Raw genomic sequence first — 27,612 nt, 5'->3', positions numbered from 1 at the left:
TAAATAATCCATGTCTCGATTCTATTGACAACACAACAGGTATGCGCTTGTCAGTTGGTCAATAAAAAATACTGTCCACGTCTACAATAGGGCAAGTCGGTTATTTTTGCCAATAAAATGACCTGTCAAAATATAATTGAAGTCATATTTTACCACTAAAATGATCTCTTAAAAAAATTATGATTTTTGGTTTTAAATATTAAGTCAATTATTCATCGGCCTCTGTTCCATTACACCATAATTACTAGTGAAGATTTTCATTAGAGTAGAAAAAGCAAAATGCATGTAACGCGCATATATACAAGTCATGATCAAAACCTTCTGAAGTTCATTTATTTCAATTAAGTGATATTTTGTATCTTATACCATGTATAAAGGGACACATTAAAAGCTTTCCTTAAAAAGAAACTCCACAAATTATAAAACCTTTCCAGTATTTTATTCGATCCAGCTCTACCATATTCAAACTTAATGTATTGAGAAAAAATACAAATCAAATGTTCTGTTTGAAATCATGTATCCAGACAAAGTTAATAATCCTAGGATGAAAATCTTTAATTCATGACAAAGAGGCAGAGCTGAAAGGTTGTATATTTTTTAAAATGCTTTACTTATAAAACATTCAAGAAACAAAAATGGGCATGACATGAATGAATCTAAATAGAATAATAAATTTGAAAAACCTGATCTTTTTTGGTCTTTCTCCAAGATCATCGCTACATTTGACGAAACAATGTGGCTACGAATCTAGGTTCACATGTCACCACGTGCATGTTCACCAAGCAAAGAAGAAATGTTCTGAAGATGAAAATATTGGCATGCCAACTTCTCATACAAACAGCTGCAAATTGAGGAAGAGAACCTCACCTTGATTTACTATATGAAGCTTCAAGTGAATAGATCATAGAACAACAGGCACAGAGCCCTGGCAATAATATATGACACAAATTGAAAGAATTTCTGAGGTAGTTCAAACTCATATACAGAACTCCTCATTCAATTAGACAAGGCAACTGAAAAAACTGCTTAATAGCAATTTATACTTTCACGTGCAATTCACAATAGATCCTACTTAGGGTAATTCTAAATTCCAGTCTGGATCATTGGTATAGCATGTAAAGCAACAATTGACACCCAGAAAAGCTGCCTCATTTGACCAGATGCAGGCATATTTATTGCAACAATTTCATCCTAAAACTGGGAAACTTTATCCAAAAACTTACAATATCAGCATTATGTCACACTGTGGCCCACAGGTTCCTATATGATTTCCTAGATCCCAACTTGAGTACAAATATGTAGATGGTTCCTCTGCAACATTTTCGTTGTTGTATGGCAATAACTCCATAGTAGATTGTGACTGGTCATCTGGGACGCAGAGGATGTGGCTGAAAAGAAGACAACCGATTTGGTGAAGAGATACTACCTGGTGGCGATGGCTCTGGACTTTCAGATGTTTCAATTTGTGTCGGCAACATGTTTAGAAAACTTCCTTGGATTGGTTCTTTACCAACAACAGTTGGATCTGCAAATCAATGTGTCATACTATAATATGTCAGAGATAAAAAATCATAGTCTTGAACATGCCATCCATTTAGTGACCAACTGATCAATTCAATTTATATATGCTCATGCCATACCAAATAAAGTTTTGATGGAAGGCCGCTTGGGTTTACTTTTCTTCCTCAACTCTGCTGAAGAAAGAATGAAGGAATCAATTTATCAGTATTTAAATGGACGATAGCAGTGGGTCACTAACCATACAATTGTTTCATGAAACCTAAAAAACTTGCTAATTTCTTCAAAAAATATTTTACTCTAAATTGTAAGAAAATTCGAACTTGAACTATATAAAGTTTAAACAAATTCAATAAAGAGGTGCCTCCGTTAAAACAATGCTTCTTCAGTGAGAAGAATGTTAAGAAAATAGAGTTGCAACTGACAATGGAAAAACACATTGAAATTATCAGGTCCAGCATCAAGTGAAACATACTCACAAGAGACTGCTTATAAATTTATATAGTTGTCTGCCAAGTGCATTTAGTGATAAAATGCAGATTTACACAAAAAATCACAATATATCACACATCTTGGACCAGAGACCAATAATTTCATCAAAAAAATCAGACATTTTCAGTTCTTTGAGAAATATTGTTGAAACACATTTTAACCAGCATTTTCCCATCATTTTCCAATTTTTATGAGATTTTCCAATTTTCTCTGAAATTTTTAGAGTTCTGATTTATTCACCTTACTGCAATTATTTTCTTATTTAGACTGTAAAACGCTCTGATTTTTTCTGCAACAAAACAAAGTAGACTTTACAATTTCCTAAGCATGATTTCCAGCATATACATTGGAGGAATCACTCAGATATGAGGGCACATTGATCATATTGACAACTCTTCACTAAAATCTTCAAAATCCAGAAAAACGAGGAAAGGGTTTTATTTATTAATTGATTCACATGTTTTTTATTATTTTTGCTTTTATGTTAAAAATAAATAGAACTTAAAACCCTAACCCTAACCCTAACCCTAAACCCTGATATAACGGCACGATCACCTTCCCATCCCACCCAACTGTAGATATGGTGGCCGGTAGCTTGTTTGGAATAGCTTGAACTGATCGATCATCTCGCTCCAGAAGTGGATATATTCAGAAGTATTCTGTGCTCGTGAAGTCGTAAATAAAGGGGAAGTCTATTCCTTCAATTGATCGATTGCCATCCAGAGATTGATTCATGTTTGTTGATGCAGATATGGATGGCGAAGAGAGGGGAAAGAAGAAAAGACATGTCTTGGCAAACGGGTCTCATTGAGTCTACCAGCAACGGGTACACGCTTGGGATCGCAGACGGAAGGGAGAAGCAACTTTTAAGGGTTTAGGATTAGGAGTTTTTTTAAAGGGTATGCAGTATTTTTTTCTAATAATAAAAAAAATTCAAATGTTCTTTTTGTTTCGTTTTAATGGTCAAACCCTAACCCTAACCCTAAACCTGAAATTTTACACAATTTTTTTCTGAAACTGTATTATGTTATGTGTTTTGAATTTTGATTGCCCTAATCTATAATCCTAATCCTAATCCTAAGCCCAGAATTATTTTTGCAAGCCAATGGTTAGAATTAGGCCTTCTTTAGTAGCTACATTTTATGGATAGGGTTAAGGTTAGGGCAAACTAAAACCTCAAAATTAAATATTTAATACTAACTCTAAATACTGGTTTCTCTGTGTTTTAAGTTAAGGGGCAGAGAATTTTGTGCCTTTAATTTAGTATGCTCTATTGCTAACTATAAACCCTACACTTTTTGAAGGTTCAAGGCTCACACAGACAACTGAGGATAACCGTGTCTACAAATACAGTTTGAGAATGTAAGCAATGTCGTTATGTACCCCCACAAGGAGTGAGCTAGGACAAATTGCACAATAATTTCAAATGATGGACTAATGCAGTTATGGATTTAAGCAATGTCCTCACAAATCATCATAATGAGTCGACTAAAACAAGTTGCATGATAATTTCTAATGGGTGCACAAATGGGAAGAACTAAACTTAACATTTTTTTGTTACGTTAGAGCTTGGCACTTTGTCTTTGAGATCAGTGGATGCATCAAATTAAGTGAAATCATTGCAAACACTATTGACTCTATTTGACGGGGTGGCCGTTGAGATGGGGCCACAACATGTCCACTTTGTTCAACCTATGTTGCTACTAAGAGATTGTTAATGGACAAGTATTGCATTACCTCAATTAAACCCTAGAAAAGATTGTGAAAATTTCATGGGTTAAATCTATATTGAACAAAGCCAAAAGCATCATAATTCATCTACAATCATATGAGGGTGTTACATATGATATAGACCTTCATTGATGGAAAGAAACGTCTTCAATCAAGCTCACAATATTTGTGAACCACCTCCTACAATTGTAAATTATGTGATGAAAAAATGAATTTGAAATGAAAGTTTGTTTCAAATGAGTGGTTATAATTTCGCTTTGCCAAGCATACAGATGGTTAGAATGTGGCATAACATGCTTTTGCAATGAGTTTTTTGGCAGAGGCGAAAGAGATCATGCTATTTTTTAAACCTTTAGTCAAATTATTGCAACTAATTGATGGGATAAACCCCATCAATTTGGGATTTTATTAGCAACATATTAAGCCCATTGTGATGTGGTGGTGGAACACTATAAACTCCCCATTTCATATGATAGCCTTTGCTCTAAATCCCAAATGGTATGCACCAAAGGCTGAAAGGTTACCTCCTTGTGATCACAAACAGGAGTTGATTTTATCAATTGTATTCTCTGCCAAAGGGAGCCACTTTTCTCTCTATTCAGTGAGATTATTAAGCATTTATATCAATTGAATTTTATATAGAATGTACTCATTCCCACCTTCAGAGAGCAGAAATCCCAAGTACAATAAAGCTTCCCAAAGTTCATATCCAAAATCCTGCATATGTCAGCTTGTAATTGGCTACTAATAGAGAAGAATGGTTTGAATTTTTCCTTATCGACCTTTTGACCAAACATTATTTCATACCTTTCTAAAGTTTATATCATCCGATGTACTTCCCAAATTTATAAAGCTCCCAGTCAAAAAACTGTCATCTACAAACAGCAGATGTAAAATTTTCTCAATTCCATTAGCAACAGCCATTACTTTTTTCATTCTAATTAAAAACCCTGAATATTCTATCCAACACTTCAGCAGCAATGATGGATAAAAAGAGGAGATAGGATCTCCTTCTCTTAATCCCCAGACGGTACTAAAACACCACCTGCAGTTTCGCTGTTTATGAACAGTGAATTTTGGAGTTCAAGTGCAATATCTTACCCAGCCTCTGTATTCTACGTAAAGCCAATTTATTATATTAAACATCCAGAAATTTTATCAGGCATTGTTCATATCTAATTTGATCATAAATCCTTCTATCTACAATTAAATAGAATTGATCATATCATTGGCAAAGATTATTCCATCTAGAACCTGTTTTTATTTGGAAAACACATTCTGTTATAATAAGATTGAATTGGGCAGAAATTCCTTAAGCTAAGTGGCCAGTACCTTCAAAATGAGATCATCTTGCAAAGAGAAGTAAGCCTATATGCATAAATATACTCAGCATTCTATGGCCATGAAAGTGATAAGTGTTGTTAATTTCCTTTAACATGGTTCAATTGCTTCTAGATCATTATACAGCTTTAGTTATGGTCCAATGTTATGCCAATATTCTTGGGAAAAATCAGCTAGGAAACTACAGAATTGCTTGGAAACGGATATGGGATCAGATACACATATGGTAACAGATACGCAAAAAGCAAATTTTGAAGATGGGCATGATGAACCATGGCAATTATGAAAAAATATATGTATATTCAATTAGTAATGCATCTAAAAGTGCATATAACATAACATTAGATACATTTATTTATATAATTTTTTGTTTTTACATTTTAGTTTATAATATTGATTTGTTTTATTAGATTTATGTCTTTAGTGTTTTAAAATACATATATGTGACCATTCTTTCTTCCCTGCAAATTTTGAATGATATTTTGTAACACTAAACCAGAGCACAGGACAGTATGGTACCATGTCCAAACAAATCGAATACAGCCAAATATGGGCTTGTATGTGGCTACATCTGGATATAGTACCTATAGCATATGCATATCCAGTATCCAATACAAGAATTAAGTGTATTTTGCAATCAGAAGTGAAGTATCTGGCAACTCTGCTTGGACACTATCAAAGCCGAGGGATTTATCCCTTTGAAAAAAAACACACTGCTTCACATCTTAGAAATTCTGGACATTTCTCTAACACAATTTACAAGGCCTCCGATCTGCCTATAACATCTTTAATGAAGAGGCACTCGAAGCATATGATAGCTTTGGATCTAATATTCTCTTTATCCTTGATCTCGTCTTCTTGACCTTGTGATCCTAGTCATCTTATTGAATTTTTTTCTCATTATAGTTACCTTATGGAAGAAGACTCTATTTTTGCTCCCTTCTCTTATCCATTAACCGCTTGTTTTCTGTTTCCAATGAATTTATTCTTGCAAAACAACCCTCTTCCTATCATCATTGATCCATGTTTCATTGTCTTTGGCATCTTTCAACATCCCATCAATTTGAATAGTTTATGCACCTCTTCAAGCTGAATTTAGATTTCTTATGTCTCCTTATTTATGTTGCTGAAGACTTCTTTAGTGAATTCTTTTATTTTTACCTTTGTGAATATCACTTTCTGGGCAATCTTAAACATTTTTGTTGGATGTCAATCCTTTTACCATCATCCACTGATATTATGTATGAAGACATTCTTCTTTAAAACACATCAATTTAAATTCAGAGCGCATCTTTTAAGACTTAGCTTCATCCAAGATTAAGAGCTTACTTTAATGAATGCTCTGATCTAGCAAAATTAAGTATGTCAGCTTCACCAAAGATATCTTCTTGGATCTCACTAGTACTCATTAAAAACTGTCAAAGCATTGTGCAAGAGAGATTTTCCAATCTCTTATTTGACTACTAGCCCTTGATTATTGACGAAGAGCCCAAATACTTTAGGTAATTGAGATAATAAGGAGAAGCCTTAATTTTTCTGTAGGAAAGAACAGATCTAAAACCCCACTACATATACACATACATTTGATTTCTATATAAAGATCCCTGAAACCTTCAAATACTTCCAGCAAATCTATCTACCCTATACAATACAGCCAAAAACTGGAGTTGGGTTTGTTTTGGGTACATCCTTACACAAAACATATAGAAGTCATAAATAAATACATATTTACAGCCTAAAAACAGGAATTAGGTTCAGAATACCACATAATATGCATATAACAAACAAAACTACCATAAACATTAAAAATACTACTCCAATGCCAATTTATAAAACTTGAATGTCATGACAAATATTAAAATAATAAAATTAACAATTAGCTATTGTTTTTAGAGTGAATTTTAGATTTATCATTGTTTTTCTTGTTGAAAGGTCAATATAGCAGGTCAAAAAGGTTTTTAAGAATAAGTGAATTGTATGCCTAGTTCTGCTCAGATCCACCCTGGTTCCTCTAAGTGCACCTGAGTTTGCCCAGGTATACTGTAGAGCATATCCAGATGAACCTAAGTGTACTTGAGAGGATATTGTCTGAGCGCACAGGGGACCTGTACCAGATCCTGGGCTGTGTACAAACTGGACTGGTATCTGGTCATAAACCCAAGAGTATCAGTAACTTAATTCCAAATCACTTTTACTGCAGATTAAGCTCAAAACTAGATCCTTCATGTATTTCTCCAATGGTAACTGACAAATAATAAGGAAGGCTATACTTGTACTTCAGAACACATATCACTTTGTAGATTCATAAACAAAAACATTTTTGAAAGAAAATTAATAGATGTCCCAAATACCCCCCTTCATATTATTTCAACTAGCAACATGTATAGAGATTAAAGGAAATACCAAAATTTAAGTGTTAAATAAATCATATATGATGTGCACATTTGCAGGCATATGTGTTTCTGTAAATGTGCATGTCTTTTATGTTTCAAGCCAAAACAAGTGGGAAGAGAACCTACCAATACCGGGTACTTGATGATCATTAACAATTTCAAAGTTTTTGTAGGTATAACCTACAAAATTTACATCCTTTGAAGAAAGCATCTGCCACCACAGGAGCCTGATATTAGACAACCATACACTCATACCATATGGCCAGTGGCCATCAACAACGACATAAGCAAATTTTAATCTATTTGCATCCAGCCATATAAACCAATTATTCTTGACGATTAAACATAACATTTTTAAGCAATCTTGTACCATCGACCAAAAGAAAAAGTTTATGCTAAAGATGACATCAATATCCTAACTGCCTTTATTTCAATTATTTAAAATTTTCAAACCAAAACATGGACTCGATAAAATGTTTTAGGAAAAAGAATTTTAGCCAGAAGGCCAAGAAATGATAACACAAGAAAGAAAGATTCAAAACTAGCAAAAAATGACTAAGTATATAGTGGAACAAGATGGAGCGTTGTTTAAGCGATCAACATCTGATGAATGGTCATGGCTAATACGAGGTTGACAAAATGCAAAAAATGAGACTGATCATTCCAAGTGGATTAAGATTACTACAAAAAAATCATTCCCAAGGCTACATAACATTCCCCTCGCCTCTAATCTGAATTCAACTCAAAAGGAAGCATTGACTGGAAATTTCTATAGATAAAACAAATAAATTTTCCAGCTTCGTATCTAAAATAAAGAGTTCAATTTAGTCCTTGCAGCAAAAATTTCACATATGCAGAATAGACAGAACCAATCATTCTATGTGGACTTAATAAAAAGTTACTATGTAAATAATTACTAGCAAATAGACTGACTTTAAACTCAGTAGGAAGGATCGACGAAAATTTCTATAAATAAGATCAATATTGTTTTAACCTTCAAAGGCAGAAAAAAGTGTTCAGTTCCATGCTTGCAAAAAAAGGTTTGCAAAATGCGACAAAGATGAGACTGATTGATCTACATGGACTAAGTATAAAATGTACTAAAATAAAATATTTCCTCATAAATGTTATATATCATTCCTCTACAGAAATCGCACACTTACCTTTCTCCATGGACCTGTCCTGGATGAAGATTGCATTTGTGATCCAGTCTGCACAGAAAATGTAATTATTTATATTTATGGCATTTTAAAACAACTCATGTCACCAAATTAATTAATTAAACACAATAACCATGTCAAAAAACTAAAGATTCATGAAATGGTAAATCCAAAGATCCATTCCAGAAATCTCAGTAAAGAATCCAAAGAGAAAGGATGTAGCGTCTGAGATAGCTGGTTTTGTGCATGTAGAAGCTGATAGAAAGGATAAAATGACTGAGACAAAGCTAAGTTTGTTTTTTGGAATATAAAAAATTACTGTTGTAATGTTCAACAATAACTCCTTTTCTATGCAATTATTGTCCTATATGTATAAGAAGTCTAATGTAAGTGCAGGCATGCACTTCAACGTAGTTTATTTTGGTTTATAGCATTTCTTCTCCCATTGAGAATTTTTTTCATAGAAGCAATTCTTACCATTTCTCCGCTGCTTATATAGAGTGCTGGAATGCTATAATATCTCTCTCATTTTTAAAAACTATACGTTATGCTGACTATGTTGATAACAATCGTTATTGTGTTTCATGGTGTTCTTATTTGAAGTTGCACTTTTCTTGCTCTCTTTCTTACTCAATGACGGAACCTGTAATTTGGTATTTATGATATCCCCAGGGAAAACTCATTAATTTATTAAATTAATATGGATTAATGTTAGCATAAGCATGTTGTTGTAAGTTGCTTCAGGTAAGTTGTAGGTTGGTGGGAGATTGCTCCTAAATGATAGGGTTGATTGTTTCATTCTTTGGCTTATATAATAAACCATTCCCTAATATTATATTCATTGGCTCAAGAATATAATGAGAAAATGGTCTCAGAGCCCAGAGAATTGCTGATCCTAGATGAAGCTGTGAGAGAGCTGTTATAGCATGCAGCTGTAAATTTATTTTGAAGAGTGGATTTGATTTTGTTTTCTTCAGTGTGAGCAGAAAGAAAAGTTAGAAGAAATAAATCAGGGTAGCAAAGTGATTTTAAACACCAGCAAATAGAGACGTGGTCTGTGAAGCACTTTGTGGCTTAGATCTGATTGTATAACATCCAATTAGAAACAAAATTTGTGTTTTCTGACGACCTGAAGGTAGCAGGTGTGACTATGGCACAAAAAGTCCTGAGAATTTGGAGTATTCCTTTGCTGTCTTGGCTAGGCAGAGTTGAAGTTCTTGTAAGATGTGGAAAGGTGTGAAAGGTGGCAATCAGAAAGAGGGAGTCAATTGTGTACAGACTAGGCATAGGCTGAGACAACAACATTCTAAAGTTTCCCCGTGGACAATAACCTGATAAAGTCCCCAATCAATTTATTTTACAGCAGCATTTTCCAGTCTCCAGTTTTAATTGTTACAGTAATTTACTTGAAAAGATATTGTTGATATCTTTTAAATCTTGAGTAATTTGTTTCCTACAAACTTGCCATATTGTAATGTCCCATTTTCGACAATTTTCTATTAAGAGACAATTACTTGATTTCTCAAAATTATCATATCTGATTTACTCGTAATAACAAGCAGATTGTTGATCTTGATATCACTCGATCGTGATATGTTACCTTTCCTAATGATGACTTTATGCACTTGCAACTTAAATGGTGCTGTCTCTGATTTGTGATTGTTTTCCTTTTGCAGCCGATATTTTGACTACAGCATTTGTTCACTGAGAGCGATCCAAACCGGATGATAAATAAAGATACAAAGTTCCACGACCCTAAAAATGAGTAGGGGTTTTGTTAATGTGTTTTTTATGCACATGCGAACACAGAATAAAATACCCAAAAGTATCTTATCCTCTCTTGAATAAAGTTTCTCAAATGCTGAAGATTGGCTTAAGGATCACTTGAGACAACTCCAAGGTTTTTATATGTCAGGTCTTGACTTGTGGATAAGCACAATTGGTTGATGTGATTGCTGGTATCACAAGGGGATTTACGTTGAATTGTCAAATGCTTGAATCGCTGGAACTTGATCATCTACTATTGCAATCTTGTGATGCTTTTCTATTCTAAACTAACTTGAGTTTGAAAAAAAAAGGCAAAAAGGAAAGGGTTGAGAGAGTCTATTCTAAGACCTAGAGTGTAAGAAGATGGATGAATGATTAGATGGAATCCGACCGAGCAAGGTCTCACCATCAAACTGAACAATTTGACACAAGCTCAGTGCAATCTTCTAAGGACGTTTGAAAGATGTTCAAATCATTACCATCAAACATTGTTCACCATTCAAGTTAACACATAAACAATGAAGCATAACAATTTGAATTTAAGCTCATATCACTCCAGTTGATCACGCAGGGCACACTTACAATCAACAAGAGGCTAGTGGTATGGACTAAACAGATTCCACACAAATACATTCAACAAATCCTTCCATTCAATCTAATCAACATGAAAATAAATTGAGAAGTAGAATCATGAGGCTTGTTGAAACAACAAATTTCACCACAACTTCAATGAAAAGAGTATCTCATTTACAAGTCATAACAACAATTCCCCCTTCTCCTAATCTATTCTAACTTCTATTCTACTTTCTATTCTATTCTTATTCACTAATTTGTCCTGCTACTAACTATTAACCTTTACAAATGAGAGACTTGAGGCTTTTATAGTGCTCTCAATACAATTCAATGGCTCAAATCAACTTGAGATCAATGGCTGAGATTTTACAATGAAAACCTTGATTAGGGTTTGTTACAACAAACTTAGTTCTGGCCAATGAAATAATTACAACACTTTGGCATGACCAATAGGTAATAGGGGTAGGTGTCTCAAAGTTTGTGCCATCACAAGTGAGTCAGGTACATTGTATCTAGACATGCTGATGTGGAACTTCTCTAATTGGTAGAGATAGTGACTGGGATGATGACTAGGATTCGACCTTCAATTTGCACTTGTAGGCTTGATAGATCATCATGAAGGAATATTTCTTGATACTCAACATTGTCCAACCTCAACGATGATGACGATGATCTTCTAACTTTGATTAACTCTTTTGAAAGTATGCTCTTGAAAACCTTGATCATGGAAATGCAAGGTATAGATCTTAGTTTCGAAGTATTGATGTTGCCTTAGAATGAACTTTTGATGTCACCATTGCTTCTCTTCTTTGGAATTCCTTCTCTATGACTCCGTGGTGCTGTGAGAGTTGAGATTCCTCTTGGGCATTCTATGCTTGTAAATGAAGTTTTCTTCCTTGCATGGTGATGTAGATCTTACAATCTTTCTCCTTCCGCTTTGCAATCACCATCCTCTCTCATCTGCAAAACAAAACAAACATGATATCAAATACCTAATATATAACCTTGATAGTTCTTCTAACTTGATATATCCCTTGATTTTGTGTTTGATAAGAGGATTTAGAGAGAATTTGCCTTCATGAGGGAGCACTTGAAGTTGTTTTCGCTCCTAGAGAGGAGCTCTTAAAGTTTACTCAACCCCTTGATGTTCATGAAATTACCCTTAAGTTGCCTTTGAACTCACTTTCATTCATTTATCTTCATTCTATGGGTTCCAACATTGAGCCTTTTAGTCATTAATTGATGACAACATGACGAACTACCTTTAGGAGAGGCCTCTTTAGGAATTTTGTTGTCAAAGTGGAGCACATGAAGTTCGCTCCTCTTCTGCTCATGAAGTTCACCTTGACCTTGAATTTTCACCTTCCATCTTCTCAACTCAAAATGACTCTTTCCAATCATCAAATCAGTCCAAGGTAGTGCCCCTTCAACTAGGAACACATGGAGTAGAGTTCACTCCATACTTGAAATTCGCTCTTGAAGCTCAGAACATGAAGTTCGCTCATCTCCCTCAACTCATGAAGTTCGCTCATCTTGTTGAGTTTGTGAAATTTGTTTCAAATTGAATCCATTCAAGGTAAATGCTATCAAATATCCTTCGCTCCTATACTTTCAATTTTGCTCATGTAGGATTGAAGGTGAAGTTGGCTCATGTGGTTGAGATCATGAAGTTCACTCATCTTGTTGAGTTTGTGAAGTTTGTTATGTGTACATGAAATTCGCTCATGTATGCCAAAACATGAAGTTCGCTCATATGACTTGATCCTTGAAGTTCGCTCATCTCCTCCAATTCATGAAGTTTGCTCATATGGCTTGATCCTTGAAGTTCGCTCATCTCCTCCAACTCATGAAGTTCGCTCATCTCCTCCAGTTCATGAAGTTCGCTCATCTCCTCCAGTTCATGAAGTTCGCTCTTGAGGGTAAGCACGTGAAGTGAAGGTTCTGACTTACTCATTTCACACCTTACACAAGACTATCCACTTGACTCCTGGCTTTTTGACCACCTATACCTCTCTAATGCAAAGGCTAATAGCTAAGGACTCAAAACACTACCTAGAAAGCAAGAAAAAAGTGGGGGGTCCCCATTTGCGATGGGGCGATGTGTGAATACCTCACAACAGGTTCCATATCAAATACCTCCTAATCCTAATCGGTTGCATCTCTTCAAATTGGTAAGATGCATCTCTCTCATTTCTCTGCATAACAAGGATGGATTAGTTTATAATATTCATCATGTCTCTTCATACGTTAATGTGGATTTGTCCTTATTGCAGTGTTCCACGGAGACGCGTCCCCCCCCCCCCTTTTTGGCCTCGTCCCCCCCCCCCCCCTTTTTGGCCTCGTCCCCCCCCCCCCCCCTTTTTGGCCTCGTCCCCCCATAAGAAACGTCTCGGGGACGGGGGAACAGGGATGCGATGTCCCCCTCGTCCCGCCACCGCCACCCAAGCACCACCGGGACGCCAAGACGCCCATTCCCGTCACCCACGTCAAAAGCAAACAAAAAAACTTTTTTTTATAAACATGTGACTTTTTGGGGGGTTAAGGGGTAACCCTAATTGGACGTGGGCCAATAGAAAAATAACACCCGACGTCTTTAGAAAATAATAATATTTTTGGGGAATGCGCAAGGGGCGCTGCCCCTTGACCCCAACTTGGGGGCGCTGCCCCCAAACCCTCGTTGAAAAATATAGGGGGAAACCGCGCCGATAGAAGTAGGGAAAATCTAACCTCCGAGTTTGATTAGGCTCCATATAACAACACAACTTAGAAATCTTGGTATTTAGATTTAGTATTTCTAATTTCCTATGGTCTCATTTGAAATGTAATTCTTATACTGTAATACTGTCATACATCTTTTCAAAACTAGTTTTTCAAGTACTATATGTATATGTATAACTATTATCAGCACCACCACCCCGCCACCCCCCCGCAGTCCCCAAACTTAGGCCCTTGGTCCCCCTGTCCCGGAAACGCGTCCCCGTGTCCCCCCTTCCCTCTGTCCCCAACGCCCATGGAACACTGCCTTATTGTCTAATCGCTGTCATTAAATCATACATGTTTTAACTGGATTGCTGATTAGTATTTGTCTCTAAATCATGATCTTATTAGTCTATCTTCATAACCAATTCGGTTTTGGCATACCGAACTCCTTGTTCAATTAATCATTTTCGATGGCATGACTAATCATTAGATTTCCTTTGATTATCACTTGATACTTTAACAAGATGCTTTCTAGACTCATTGATGTCATTATTCTCCTTCAATGCGTATGCCTGACTGAGTCAACTGATTACCAACCCCGACCTGTATTTCAGTTGATATTATATTGGCTTGATATCTTGAGTTTGTTACGTGCTGCCTTCATTTGGGAATATCGAAGAGGACTTGCTCTTATCAGAAACAGACACCTATTACTCCTTATTCAAGTGGCTATTTTCTCCCTTGATCGATGCTTAATAGGATTGCTTAATTTTTTATTGGATAGTATAAAGATAATTGTTTTCACCTTCCCTTTAACGCTTTATAATTAATTGATAGTTAATATCAATCCTCGATTTCCAGTCTTCAATTGGGATTGATCTTTTTATTCAGTGACGGTCAGTGACGGTCTGTTGATACATTGACACCATGTTATTCTTAATGGATGTCTACCCCTTTGATTAGAAACTGTAACTTCCCCTGCTAGGAGGCTGCCAATTCCTGTAACTTAATAACAGTTCTGATCAATGGTCCTGTCACTGGATGCTTTTGATTCCTTTCCTTTATATCTCTCAATGTGAGGGAGAGGTCACACCTCTTCATTATGTATGCCCTTTAGCAAGAGACACACCCTTTCACCATTAGCTCCCTTTGAAAGGGTGCAACTCTTCATCACTTGTGCCCTTTGAGAGGGACACAACCTTTCACAATCAGATCTGCACTTTTTATTTAAATCAGATCTTCACTTCTGATTCCCCCAAATCAAATGAGATTCTCTTCTCCCTTTTATATCTCATGTTTGCAGGAGTCACAACTTTTCATTTCATGTCTTTTGACCATTCATTAACTTAATTAATATTTAATTATATTTAATTATATTTAAATATACTTGTATATTTTAATTTTAAATTTTATTATTATTATTTACCATTGACTTGTATTTCGAAGGTGGGGACATGACACATATGTTGTCTAAATGCAGTCTAAAAAACCTCTATAAAGTGATTTTATTCCATTTTATTCCAGCTCACACAGATCTCTAGATTTAATTGTTTTGGTCAATCTTGAGTCTAGTGTTGTGTCCTGAAACGACAGGATATCAAACATCACTTTTTACCGGAACATAAGAAGTTGACTGAAAGGAATTATAGTTTATGGAGTCGTAAAATACACACCACTTGTTGGTATTATTTTCTTGACCAATTTGTGTTGAAGGAGTGAAGACTTGTAGATAATAATGAGGATTATGACAAGAGGCATAAGAAAGCTTTAATGCTTCTAAACTATCTGTTTCTGATGTACTAGTACTAGAGGTTAGAAATGCCACTACTGCTTCTGCATAGTGGGAGAATCTCAAGAAAAAATATCAAGCATCATAATCTGAGAGGGCTTTTTATTTTAAAAATCTTTTGATTACTACTAAGTTGTACGAAGGAAGATGCATTTCTGGCCATCTTTTGCGGTCGAAGGATCTTAGTGATCAACTGGCAGCCATTGAGAAGTCAGTAGATGGTAATAATTTGGTTGCTTTGGTAGTACATAACTTGCCATCATCATTTGATTCCTTTGTTTAGTCTTCGCACTTCATTGCAGAAACTTAAGAGCAACAACTTCAAACATCACACACAATGCATTCAATGCACAAGCAAAAATGGAGAAAATAATAATACAGCAATTAGTTCATTAGATCAATCTTCAAAGAGTAGTAAGTCAATGCAAAGATCCAAGTGTAAATTCTACTACTGTAAAGAATCGGGACACTTCAAAAAGAGATTGTCATAATCAACAAGACTTTGCAAGTGGTCATAATAAGTCATGATATGCAAATGTTGTTGAAAAGAATGAACAAAGAGCAATGGAAGAATTTACTTGTGTAGAATCACAAGACCAATCTATTGAGACTACAACTTTGTACTTTGACTTCGGCACATCACAACATTGTCTCAAAAACTAGTATGCAAGTTTTGTTGAGAGTAAGAGTACTAATGAACCCTTCTTTGGGTGATGGTTGGACTCACTTTGAAAGAGGATATGAGAATGTTAGGGTGACAATGAATGATAGTGTAAATTTTCGGTAAGTCCCTCACATGAACAAAAACCTATTATCTACAAGTCAGATTACAAAGAATACTAATCTTTGTGTAAATACTATTTTTTCACAAAAACAAATGTAACTACTCTTCAAGATAACAAAGTAACTGTTGTTTGCATTAGTGAAAGGGATTCTGTAACCCAGTTAATCCTGAAACAGCAAAGACACATACACTACCAGCAATTGAGAGTACCAATAAACTTTCGCATGAAAGGTATTCTCACTTGAATTATTAGTATTTGTCTATGCTTGGTAAGACTAATATGGTGGATGGGCTTCCATCCATTCAATAACGTTAGAATGTATGCATAGGGTGTCAAATGGGCAAACAAAGTCAACATCCATTTGATACTAATAAGGTGTGCTAAATCAAAGGGGCTTTAGATTTCATACATGTTGATTTGCATGGGCCTGAAGACTCCTATAATGTCAGGAGCAAAGCATTTCTTGTACTTGTGGATAACTTTTCTAGAAAAATGTGGGTTTATTTTTTGAAGAATAAGTTGAGTATTTTTCTAAAGCTGTGGTATGGAAAGCTTTTGTTGCAAAGCAAACAAGTGAACACATCAAGACACTTAGATCGTATAATGTCATGTCCCCTCCTTGATCATTATATATATATATATATATATATATATATATATATATATATCCTAAATAAAACAATTATTATTAATTAATATAATAATTGCCAAATAATGATTATTTGAGATTTATTTATATATTAAATATTATTATTTAATTAATATTTATTACTAATAAAATCTTGAAATATTCAAATAAAATAAATTAATATTATATTATAAACATATTTATATATTATAAATCATAAACATAATTTACATATTCTTAATTGTAAACACCATTTATTTATTAAAAATAATAAACATAAATTACACAATCAATAATAAATAATAACAATACTATTAAAATACAATAGAATAGACAATGACTAATAAGAAGCCTATTTAGGCATTACGTATATATTGTGATCCTAATAAGACTCCACAAAGGAAAGAAAAACTGTATCATTAACCCCAAATCATTTTGTAGAGGATGCGATTTGTTTATATTATAGGGAGATGCAATCTGTTTGGAACGATGCAATCCTTTCTCTGGCAAGATATAAGAAGTCACCGAAATTGTCCACAGCAGTGGGTGTGGAACTATGACAGGATTAACTATTTAGGGGAATCGATAGCTGACTGGACAAAGACAATGAATAAAAGTGGTGAATCCATCCTTGCAGACCATAAGACCCGTGAAATAAATAAATCGGTAAGAAGAGACAGCATCATCTTTCTCACAGGAATTAAGAATTATAATCAGTCATAGCGATTAGACTGAGACTAGTGTCTCTCATACAAATACTCATGTGATTACATTAATATTAATCTAAGACAATGACTATCTATATAATTCATAGATCTGTTCATATATAGATATACATTCACAAATCCACACCATAGTATTGGCATTTAGGAAGGATTGATTGGTAGATATATTAGTCATCCTTCCCTTTCTCAGATTGCGATGCATATCAGATTTCTTACTGAGAGCAGAATCTATATTAAACTCACATCTTGCCATCATAAGATCACTTAGCGATAATATTGATTGAATTCATCATTCTTTCACTAAGCCATTGATGAAACACATTTAGATATTCATATAATCATTTGTACCAAGCAACACAACTCTTGGAGATCACTGATTCATTGGCAATATTAGACACTTAACCATTAAAAGTAAGGTAAAACATAAATTGGCTCAACAAGGGGTAAATTGAATGATTTGTTTCTGAGTTTAGAGTAGATTAGGAAAGGGAACATATATGATCTGGCAGCATCGATCAGATCAGATCAGAACTGTTATTGATTTACAGGCAGTAACATCCCTGTTCTGGGTGGTATGCATAGGGGATGTGATTAGTAAGTATGCTTAATATATGTAGCCCGAATATATTTTTATGCAGAATTTAATAATAATATTACATAGACTGCAACATGTACAATAGTAATACTTCATTCATAACAGTGGCAGACCAGATCTGTCTGTCCTGTTACCAGCCACTAAAAATATTCATACTAATGTTTTAAGTACTGATAGTTTCAATAATGTATATAATAGGTATTTAGCAAATACTTCAATAATTGGTTATATTATTTGATTAATATATTTATTTATGTGTATATATTCAAACCAGAATAAGGATAAGTATATATATATAGTAATGATGTAATATCAATAATGTTATATACACACATAATGTCTTAATCAGACAAATAACCTTATTAGATTGTAAATCAGAAAGAGCTCAGAAGATAATACATGGTAAGGAGAATATGTTCATATGCCTAATCCTTGTTAGTATGTTACTATTGTCAGTGTTTAAGAACTTGGGAAAGGAGGTGTTTTCGTGTTGGGACATTACAGTTAGTTTGACACTTGCATTAAGAATTATGGATGTATGATAGATGAACGATTTATTTATAGTTAATCGAGTGAGCAGTGGAATATCACTGATTGGATTCATGTTAAGATGGAAATGTCTCCTGATATGTTTAGTGTGAGTCATAGTATATTGAAATGGATTAATTATGGTTAAAACATAGTAGGGGACATTACATATAATGGAGACGAATTCATCTCAGGCCAGTTCAAGCAAATCTGCAAGGAAAATATACTACACACACTCCACAACAAAATGGAATATTGGAAAGAAGGAATAGGATGGTTGTGGAGATGGCAAGGTGCATGGTCAGCCAATGTACCATATAGGTACTGGGAAGAAGTTTTGAATACAGCAGTCTACATCCTTGATAGTAGTCCTCATAATCCCTTGAAGAATGTCACTCTCAAGGCACCATGATCAGACAAAGAGCCTTGTGTGATTGATTTTTCAAGTTTTTGATTGTATTGTTTTTACAAATAGTCCAGAGGAAAAGAGAAATAATTTAGAGGCAAAAAGAAAAGCATATATGTTTGTTGGCCATAGCAAACAATTCAAAGCAAACTAGATGTCTCTAAAAAGAAATTTGTGGTTAATAGATATGTTATTGTAGATGAGAAAGTACCATTCTTTTTGGCTAACAGTAATTCTACAGATAATAGTGTATGAGTTACTACCACTCATTCTGAAACAAAATCTGATGTCGAAATCAAACAAGAAACATCAAAGGCACCAAATTTTAAGGGTGGATCAGGTGAAGAAGAGACTATTGCTCAATCTTCTCAACACAATTAGGAGAACAAACAAAGAAACTAAAGTGGTACCATACCACACTGAAGGATTTTCAAGAAGATAAGCTGCCAAAGGCAATGGAAGGCCAATCTACACATTTAGGAGAACAACCTGTGCAGGGTGGTGAGCAGGTAAATTATGCTCGAACTTTTGTTGTTAAAAGATATTTGAGCCACGTATTTTTGCTAAAGACCAAAGGGAAGTCTAAATGGGAAGTTGCCATGAAGGTGAAGAATGATGCTTTAATGAAAAATAACTATAAGACCTTGGGAGTTGTCAAACATTGCCCCTGGGAAAGTAATCGATTGGTTGTAAATTGATTCTTTGGAAAAGTAAACAGCACATCTTGTTACTAAAGCATATGCAAAGAAGGATGGAATAGACTATTAAGGGACCGCTGCCCTACTGTGAAGATGGTGACTTTTGAAAGGTTATTTCCATTGCTGCTCAATTTGGAAGGAAGGTATATCAAATGGATGACAAAAGTACCTTCTTATTATTAGAATATTTAATTATATTTTAGTCAGTTATATTTAATTCTTTTATTAATGGTCATTTAGCTTTTTAGCTTTTTAGTTCATTTAAGTCTTTTAAGTGTAACTATTGCTTCTTTTATAAAGACGCATAGTTAGCTTTTTATTATTTAGTTTTTTAAGCTTTATTTAGCGTTTTAAGCTTTACGCATCGTTCTTTTTAGAACACAACCTTGTAATTCCTTTATATACGGTTGTATATTCGTAATTAATTCACTCAATTATTTTTCATGGTATCAGAGCTTGGATTAAATTTTTGAATAATCTATAATTCTAAAAATTTTCCAAGTGGAATTTTTTAGTGAGATTTTTTCAAAAGTTCTTTTTCTTTCCATGGGAATACTTGTTTCTGAAAATTTTCACAGGTCTGGTTCAAGTTCGTGCTAGGGTTTTGTGGGCGGATTTTTGTGGCCCGTGTTTGTTTGCAGGTCTAATTCAAGGGTTTTCTAGATCAAAATTTTAGTGAAAATTCATGGGCGTTTTTTCTTCTCTGCTGCCCACGTGTGATTTTCTGCCGCGATTTTTTTGGTGGGAGTCTTAAGCAAATTTTTTTCTCTAGGCGCGATTTTCCTATTTCTGGGCACGATTATTTTACGGCCATCATGTGTCTTGTGATTTTTCTCTACATCAGTCCCTGCGGCCCACACGATTTTCAAGACCATGTTCTTTTTCTGCAAATTTTTTCACGATTGTTTTCGTCGCGATTTCATACTCTGCACGCACAGCAAAGTCGCAACTAGGGTTTGGAGATTTTTTCTTAGAGAAAAACAGATTTTTTTTTAGTTGAATCTACTGTTTGCCAAGGGTTTGACGATCTAGGGCACCTTTTCAAAAATCAGTGCCTCGAAATCCATGCTAGGGCTTTTTTTGCCTTGGGATTTGTGTTGCTCCTCAAGATTTGCTTGTCTATCTTGGGATATCAACAGCCTCTGTCTCAATTTTTGTGCCTTCACAAGGTTGACCTTGGTTTCTAGAATGGTGTCTTTGACCAACATCATGTTGGAGAGCAGTTAGAAGTTCAACGGCCAAAACTACAATACCTGGAAGCAGAGGATGCTCTCAATTTTTTAGTAGTGTTGCCTTGATCTGATTGTTTGAGCACGGCATCTCATCTTGCAGCGGCAAGTAAAGACCAGGACAAACATGATGCGAAAAATCGAGAGGTTATCATGCTTATCAAGTTATCTGTCACAGATGATCAACTCCCTCGGGTGCCTTCAAGGAAAACAGCTAAAGAGATCTAGGATCTCTTGAAGGGTCTTCATGAAACGTCTGACAAGAGCTGAGCTTTTTTTTTGAAGAATATGTTGTTTTCTATCATGATGGATGAAAAGATATCTATCCAGGCACATCTTACGAAGATCAAGGAAATTTGTGACCAGTTGGACGCTAGTGGCCGCACCATGGAGGAAGAGGATATGGTAGTGATCATGCTCAAAAGCTTACCCCGATCTTACGAGCATTTCATTGACATGCTCAATATCTCTTCTACTAGGATAGATCTGAAATTTCCTAATCTCTGCAACAAGCTTCTACAGCAAGATAGATGGAAGCAACAGTTTGGTAGTAACAATGTCAATGAGGAACAAGCGTTTACTACCAAGGACAAAGGCAAAGGCGAGTCCAACTCTGAGGAGGGGTTAACGAAGAACTTCACATGTCACTATTGTGGTAGACCTCGGCATATCCAGAAATTCTAAAAGAAAGAGGTTGGTTGATCAAAAGTCCAACCAAGGAGGGTCTCAGGAGCAAGTGCAGGCTCATGTTGCAAAGCATTTTGAAGAGAAGAAAGAGTTAGCCTTCTATGCTTTTTGATTTTGTCATCGGCTGCGTTTTCTTATTTTTTTCCACAAGAAATCATGGGAGGGTTTTGCTTGATTTTTCCTCAAAAATCAAGGAGTGTTGTTTTACCACGTGATCTCTAGTGTTTTGTTGCATGATGTCTGATGTTTTACCACATGATGTCTGGTGTTTTGCCGCGTGATGTCTGGTGTTTTACCACATAATGTTTGGGGTTTTGCCACGCAACATTTCAAGGTTTTGTTCGATTTTTTCCTCAAAAATTGTTTGTGTTTTGTTCCTGTTTAGGTTTTTTACCATTTTTTTCCATGAAAAATGATGATTTGTAAACTTCAGTTTTGGAGGGTTTGTTGTTTTTTGCTCAAAATTGTGGTTTCAGGTTTCCGTTACGTTAACCAACATCAAGTTGGGTGGATTTTGGTAATCTTGGTCATTAACACTTTGTAGATCCACGGAGGGTCTCTACCACAGCAAAGAGTTCTTTCCATTTGTGATCAAAAGACTTGCAGTGTCTTCTGTAGGGTAGTTAGTAGATAGAATGACCATTAAGAGAGGGTATGAGAATATTTAATTATATTTTAGTCAGTTATATTTCATTCTTTTATTAATGGTCATTTAGCTTTTTAGCTTTAACTATTGCTTCTTTTATAAAGACGCATAGTTAGCTTTTTAGCTTTTTATTATTTAGCTTTTAAGCTTCATGTTAAAGCTTTGGCTTTACGGTTCATTCTTTTTAGAACGATGTCTTATAATTCCTTTATATACGGTTGTATATTCGTAATTGATTCGCTCAATTATTTTTCACTTCTAACTCAACCAAAAGAGTTCTTCGTTCCAAGTTAAGAACATTTGTTTTCTATGTTGACAAAATACTTGTATGGACTTAAACAAGCTCCTTGAGTTTGGTATTTTAAAATTAATCGGTATCTTAGAGATAGTGGTTTTGAAAAAAGCTATCCTAAACCCACTCTATGTCAAAATCAACGATGATGACATAGTGATCCTGATTGTCTATGTTGATGATATTGCCATATTGGAAGCAGTCCTAATCTAATTTAACAAGTAAAACATGATATATGCTCCTTGTTTGAAATGACAAATCTAGGCTTGCTTCATTATTGTTTAGGTGTAGAATTTTGGCACACTGATCAAATAGTTTTTAGAAAAAATTTGAATGATTATATATAATCCTACATCCACACATATGGAAGTTGGGATAAAGATATCAGTGGTCAATAAAACAATGTATCAACAATCGGTTGGTAGTATGATTTATCTTACTACTTACTATTAAACCATATCTGTGTTTTGCAAACAATTGTCTTTGTCATTTCATGTACAAACTCAAGAGGAACATTGGAAAACTACAAAACATTCAGATTACTAATAAATCTAATATTGTTGATTATATTAATAAATGTTGGAATATTCAGATTGACAGTAAGAAATGGCAAAAACATTTCAGACTACTATGGTCCAATTGTTTAGAGACTAAAAAGGCTTGTTTCAGGTGGTTACTGTTGTTACGAAGACTGCCATACAAGGTGCAGCATGCTGATACTGAACTCTGCACTATTTGCAAGAAACCTGAGTCTATCAGGCACATCTTTTTTGAATGCTTTTTTTGCCAAGGAAATATGGAATTTTTTTGCAATGGCCTATCTGATTGGGATCTGAACAATCAAAACTCTTGGTTGGAAATTCTTACTGGAAATGTGGAAAATATTGGAAAATTTTACAATCTTTTCTGGTTATCTCTTTCTACTGAAATATTATGGACTATATGGAAGGCAAGGAATGACAAGGTATTTAACCATAGGAAGATGCTTACTGAGCATTTTAAAAGACTCGCCATTCTTCATGTTGCTATGCAGATTACACTTACCATAGAGATGTCTACTGCCAAATTCCTCAAATTGCTAGGGGATGGGTTAGTAACAGTGAACAGACAAGAGGCTAGATACGGGCATACCTGGTCATACAACAACAGCATCAACCCCACTTTTCACAAGGAGCTATTGGAATACCACAAAAAGTACAATGAGGTGGCTGAGCCAAGCAAAGCAGGCAAAAAGAAGGACCATCCTGCTGCCAGAATTTATTTCAACTCCAACAGGAATTCAGAGATTGAGGAGGTCAGATCCAATGAAGATAACTCCGTGGTCTCCTCTCCTTTGGGGTATTGGGAGTGGGAGAAATACGGCAAGAGTAGAGCTGATTGATCCTATGGGTCTCTGTATGGTTTTGCTTGTATTCAGTTGCTGATATGACAATTATCGAAATTATGTCTTATTTTGTAATCTAGGCTCTGATGCAGTTATCCAGTGAACAAAAGGCTATATGCCTCCTATGATACAGTGAACTTCAGAAACACTAAGCATTCTCAAAATGGTGAAGAATCCAATCTATCATGCTAGAACTAAGCATATTGAAATTCATCACAATTACATTCCCCAGTTGTTTGACAATAAAGACATCTGTTTACATTAGATAAAAATAGATTTATTTTTTACATTATAGAATATTTGTTAGTATTATGGGGTATATGTTAATTTCATATTTCTAATTATTGTGCTATCACTCACATTGTTGTAAGTTGTTTCACATAGGGTTGTAGATTATTCAAAGATTGTTCCAAAATAATAGGGTTGGTTGAGACAGAATGGCATTACATCATGGAATGTGCAGCTTACAAGGATATTCAGATCTACTATATTGAGATGCTAAAGATAAACAACTTGAGTTATCTCTTCGAAGAAGAAAGGATAACAAGAGTTGCAGATTTCCTAATCAAGATACACAGTAGAAGATCCAAGATGCAGAAGGAAAAGGAGGTTTATTAGGCATAATGTTTTGGAATATGCATGCTTTTCTTTGCTGGCTACCCGTGGGTCCCATAGGCTGTTTGGCCTCATGGGCGTTATTAAAAACATTCATTCATTATTTGGCTTATATAATTAGCCAGTCCACAATGTAATTAATATTCATCGGCTCAAGAATATAATGATAATAAATTGACTAGTTTACATGAAGAGCTATAAATCATTACCTATTCTTCCCCAAGGATAATGACTTTTAAAAGTATACGAGGGAATACAAAGAGTGTAATCTTTAAGTGTCGACTAAAACATCTGATTACACGAGGAACCACTAATGCCGATATTTGTAAGAGTCAATTTGCAAATTCAGTTTCTTATAAAGAAACAACTTCAACTATCAAGCCAAAAATATGTTGATAAAGTTATGTTGCTTTGGTAGGTTCCCATTAGGTGTACCACAAAAACTTTTCCCCAATTTGATCCAACTGGATATTGACACAGGCAATTTCTATTATTTCAATTTCCCTTGAGTAAACTAACTATTCCTTGCTTCAAACACAGGCAATTTCTATTGATCATAGTTTCACTGTTATAATTTCTAGTCTTACAACACTTTTCATATTCGTTATATCTTAAATGTAATGATTACCCTTAGGAGTCTAGAAATGTTATAATTCATTGTGTGATTGTATACTGATGACTGCAAAGATGAGCTTTCTCGGTCTACAATCTTATGTTGTTCTACTTGACAGGCATGATCAGAAATTGATCAACAAAATGGTTCAACATAAACACTCATGAAGCCAATATATCACTGTTAAAATAATATTAATATCTTCTATAATGGTCATCTTCTATTTTTAGCAGTCATCTTAGTTGTCGACTTATTTAGCTATTTAGCTTGTTAAGTTAGCTTTTTATTATTTAGCCTTTTAAGCTATATTTAGCTTTTTAAGCTTTTTAGCTTATTTGATTTCACTTTAACGACTAGTTCTATTTATAGAATATCATCTTGTAACCTCTATATATACGTGTGTATATCGTTCAACGTAATTATCCGATTATTGAATCATTCATTCAATTTATTTTTCATGGTATCAGAGAATGGAAATTAAAATTTCGAAAGTTTTTGTTATTAAAACTTTTTGAAGTTTTTATTGAAGAGATTTTGTAAAATTGTTTTTTTTTTTAAAAAAGAGCAGGTTCTTTTTCTCTTTCTGGGTGGATTTTTTTTATAGGTTGAAAATTTTCCTAGGGTTTCTACAATTTTCGACTAGGGTGTTGACCCTTCAGTTCAAGTCAAAATTTTATTCAGGTAGCAGATTCTTGGTGAGTTTATCGAGACCTCAACTGGGTCATCGTCAGATTTTAATGGGTGCATTGTTTTCCGTGCCTCAATTTTTGAGCTGTCAGATTTGCATTTTGACTTCAAATTCTTGGTGGGTTTTTTGAGAGCTTTTCTAGGTTGGACTCATTTTTTGGGGTGCCTCGTTTTTTGTGCCAACGAATTTGCCTTGGAATTTAAAGACAATCCACGATTTCCGCTAATTCTGTGGACGTCGGGAATTTTAATATCTTCTGGGTGTCATTTATGCTGTAAATCCGACCTAGGGTTTCTGCCCCTATTTTTTTTTTACGTTTGTTTTTTTGAAAAAAAAAACGTCTATATTTTTCTGTTTTGTTTTCAGAAAAAAATTAAGTTTGCAAAAAATTTGAACTTCTGGGTTTCTTCCAAACCTCGAAATTTGTGCCTTGGAATTCATGCCAAAATCCTCCTCCGAGGTTTCAGTTTTTTCAGCAGCTGCTTCTATTCTGATTTTTTTTTAAATCAGATTCTTCTATATTTTGCTTTCACTCGATTGACCTTATTCAACCTCAATTTCCGTGATGGCATCTTTGACCAACATCATGTTGGAACATAGTCAGAAGTTCAGTGGCCTCAACTACAACACCTGGATACAGCGCATGTTATCGATATTTGAATATCGTTGCCCTTATCAGATTGTTCTTAGCAAGGTTCCTCATCCTACAGCAGCAGGTGAAGATCAAGACAAACATGATACGAAGAATCGAGAGGCTATCATGCTTATCAAACTCTCACTCACAGATGATCAACTCCCTCAAGGGCCTTCAGGGAAAACAGCTAAAGAGATCTGGGATCTTTTGAAGGATCTTCATGAAACGTCCGACAAGAGCCGAGCTTTCTTTCTGAAGAATATGCTATTTTCTATCATAATGGATGAGAAACCTTCTATCCAAGCATATCTCACGAAGATCAAGGAGATTTGTGACCAGTTGGAAGCTATAGGCCGAACCATGGTGGACGAGGATATGGTAGTGATCACACTGAAAAGCCTTCCCAGATCATACGAGCATTTCATTGATACTCTCAATATCTCATCTACTAGTGTTGATCTGAAGTTTCCTGATCTCTGCAACAAGCTTCTACAGCAGGATCGATGTAAGCAGCACTTTGGAAGCAACACTAGTTCGTCCACTGAACAGGCCTTCACAACTACAGTTTTGAATAAGAACAAGGGTAAAGGTCAATCCTTCCAGCATAAGGGGCAAGGTCAATATTCGTAGCCTTCAAAGAAGAAAAGTGTACAGTGTAACTATTGTCACCAGTTTGGCCATATGAAGAAAGATTGCAGGAAATTGTTGGCATTCGTGCATTCGAGGCTGGGAGGGTCTCAGGAACAAGAGCCCTGATGCCAACAATTTCCTGCAATCTTTCTTCATATGGCCAAACTGGTGACAATAGTTACATTGTACACATATGATGCAATCCTTCTGTATTGTAGATTAGGAATTCGATATCAAACCTTTGACCTGTCTCCTCTATTGAGCATATCAGTATGTTTGTGTAACTGATGGTTCCCATACCTGATCTGCGTGCCTGATATTTATCATCTACAGTTTGTAATTCATCATCATCGACATTGGTACCT

The 27,612-nt window shown here is 35.0% G+C and overlaps 1 protein-coding gene across 3 annotated transcripts in view; it reads right to left on the bottom strand.

Annotated features, from left to right (window-relative positions):
* Positions 1-651: 651 nt before the first annotated feature.
* LOC131031467 (uncharacterized) overlaps positions 652-27,612 on the bottom strand; it is a 111,758-nt gene continuing 84,797 nt past the window's right edge. The window contains exons 10-14 of one of the 3 annotated variants that reach the window (XM_057962607.2): positions 8,639-8,686; positions 7,602-7,686; positions 7,104-7,227; positions 1,641-1,694; positions 1,388-1,525 (exon numbers count right to left, since the gene is read on the bottom strand). In XM_057962607.2, the coding sequence (XP_057818590.1) occupies positions 1,673-1,694; positions 7,104-7,227; positions 7,602-7,686; positions 8,639-8,686 (279 nt within the window). In that variant the 3' untranslated portion in view covers positions 1,388-1,525; positions 1,641-1,672. Of the gene's footprint in view, positions 1,526-1,640; positions 1,695-7,103; positions 7,228-7,601; positions 7,687-8,638; positions 8,687-27,612 lie in introns of all 3 variants that reach the window. The other 2 variants (XM_057962588.2, XM_057962597.2) reach the window with 2 other exon arrangements.

This window comes from Cryptomeria japonica, chromosome 6 (assembly GCF_030272615.1).
Source record: "Cryptomeria japonica chromosome 6, Sugi_1.0, whole genome shotgun sequence".
Classification (NCBI taxonomy): Eukaryota; Viridiplantae; Streptophyta; class Pinopsida; order Cupressales; family Cupressaceae; genus Cryptomeria; species Cryptomeria japonica.
This window is presented reverse-complemented; position numbering and strand designations above follow the sequence as displayed.